This window comes from Manis javanica, chromosome 11 (assembly GCF_040802235.1).
Source record: "Manis javanica isolate MJ-LG chromosome 11, MJ_LKY, whole genome shotgun sequence".
In the NCBI taxonomy this organism is placed as follows: domain Eukaryota; kingdom Metazoa; phylum Chordata; class Mammalia; order Pholidota; family Manidae; genus Manis; species Manis javanica.
The window spans coordinates 1,156,648-1,158,744 of record NC_133166.1 but is presented as its reverse complement, the minus strand read 5'-3'; the positions used below and the strand labels follow the sequence as shown (position 1 = coordinate 1,158,744).

General features: G+C 49.5%; 1 protein-coding gene across 1 annotated transcript; it reads right to left on the bottom strand.

Moving 5' to 3' along the window:
* Positions 1-866: 866 nt before the first annotated feature.
* Positions 867-1,810, bottom strand: OR10Q1 (olfactory receptor family 10 subfamily Q member 1). The gene is given in 2 exon segments (XM_036996709.2): positions 867-1,306; positions 1,309-1,810. Coding segments are annotated over 2 exon segments (942 nt in total).
* Between the last annotated feature and the right edge of the window lie 287 nt (positions 1,811-2,097).

Sequence of the window (2,097 nt, the reverse complement as noted above, 5' to 3'; positions counted from 1 at the left end):
TGTGGAGGTTGGGCAGTGTGATGTCAGCTCTTAACACCAGACAGGGACACCCATTCTATCTGAGGGCTTCTCTGTGGTGGGGCACAGGTACAGGAAGATAAATCAGCTCCCCCTCAGCAGGAGGAGCTGAGGTGGGAGGGGCGGTGGCGCCACCTGCTGAGTGGATCATTAACATGGCACAGGAAAGGTGCGGAACGAGACCGGCAAAGGCAGCGTGGAAGCCCACAGCACAGACGGCTCCCGCCAGTACTGGTATCAACCAGCTTCAGTTTTCCATCGTGTAGCACGGCTGGCACTTAGTAGGTGCTTAGTCAGTGAATGCTAATCCCTGACCATTTCATAGCAGAATGAAAGACAGTGAAGACGATGGGTTGGGATGTATGGAATGAAGGAAATGCGATGCATTAAATAAGCTATTATTTGCCATACATTTGAATTTAAAACAATAATAAATATATTTAATGGAGTAAAATATGTATCTTTATGGATAGCCCTAACTTAAGGTGCCTTTCAAAGGATAAATTAGTATCATTACCTCCCCAAGAAGCAAGGTGTCCAAAGGCCTGGCCCTTTATTTACAGAGTATATGAGGGGGTTTGTGGTAGAGCGATCACCTTGGGTGAGCTGTGGATCTTTAAGGTAGGGCTAGTAGACCAGAGTTCCTACATTCAAGGATTTATCCGATTTTCAGACCTTATTCAAAGCACTTCAAGAACACGAGTGCAGATTGTGGACATAGGGCAAATATGGCAAAAGATATACTAACTGCAGAGTGTGGAAAAGTACTCTAATTCTGCATTCGGTTTTTAGAATTCATTATCATGGCAAACGACAGACACCCCAGCTCCCCCGTGCCTTAGATGGTGTCAGGCTGCTTTACAGATGGTGGCATTCCTCAGGGCACCTTTGACATCCTTGTTCCGCAGAGTGTAAATTACGGGGTTGAGTAAAGGGGTGACAAAGGTGTAGACCAAGGCAATTTGGCGGCCCTCATCCTCTGAGGTGCTGGACTGGGGACACAGGTAGACCAAGCTAGAACATCCGTACTGCAGCAGGACCACGGTGAGGTGCGAGGAGCAGGTGGAGAAGGTGCGGCAGCGGCCCTCAGCCGAGCTGATGCGCAGGATGGCCAAGGTGATGAACATATACGAGACACAGATAAGCAGGAAGGGGATGGTCAGCACGAGAATGCCCAACACGTAGAGGACGGCCTGGTGCACGTGGATGTCAGCGCAGGCCAGCCGCAGGACCACAGGCACGTTGCAGAGGAAGTGGTTGATTTCCATGAGGTGCCCACAGAAAGGCAGGTGAAGATAAAGGATGTGAGCTGCAGGGATAGGAAGATGGCCAGGCCCACGGGACAGGCCACCATCCGGATGCACAGCTTCTGCATCATGATGAGGGTGTAGTGCAGTGGGTGGCAGATGGCCACGTAGCGGTCATATGCCATGATTGCCAAGAGAAAGCAGTCAGTGCTACCAAGGGTGACAAAAGGGAACATTTGTACCCCACAGCCAGTCAGCAGAATGCTCTTCTGGGGCCCCAAAAGGTTGGAGGGCATCAGAGGCACCAGAGCGGTGGAGTAGCTGATCTCTACAAAGGACAAGTTGGCCAGGAAGAAATACACTGGGGTGCGCAGCGAGCCGCGTGTGCACACCACCCAGATGATGGCTGTGTTGCCACAGAGGATCACCAAGTAGAGAAGGAGGAGGCAGGAGAGGGGAGCCTGGAATTCAGGGACCGCGGTGAGCACGTGGAACACAAACTCGGTGGGGCCCGATTGGTTGAGGACGAGGCTCCCAGTCAACATGTCTCCTGCCAAAGAGCAGAAAGTACCAAACCTTCTTTCGCTGAATTGCTTTATTGCCTGAATAAAAACAGGGACTTTTAATTTGACTTTTGACTTAGAGTTACCCATTTAGTGTCCAGTTTCCAATCTCAATGCTTGCCATAAATTCATAACACAGGGTATGGTATATTTTTCCTTGGAAATCTTCATGTATCGGATAGTTGTCTGTAGTTTGTGACACAAAGACATGCAGACAGTCCTGGTGAAAGGTCTTTTTTTAATCTGGTATTTTAAATTAAATTGATAAG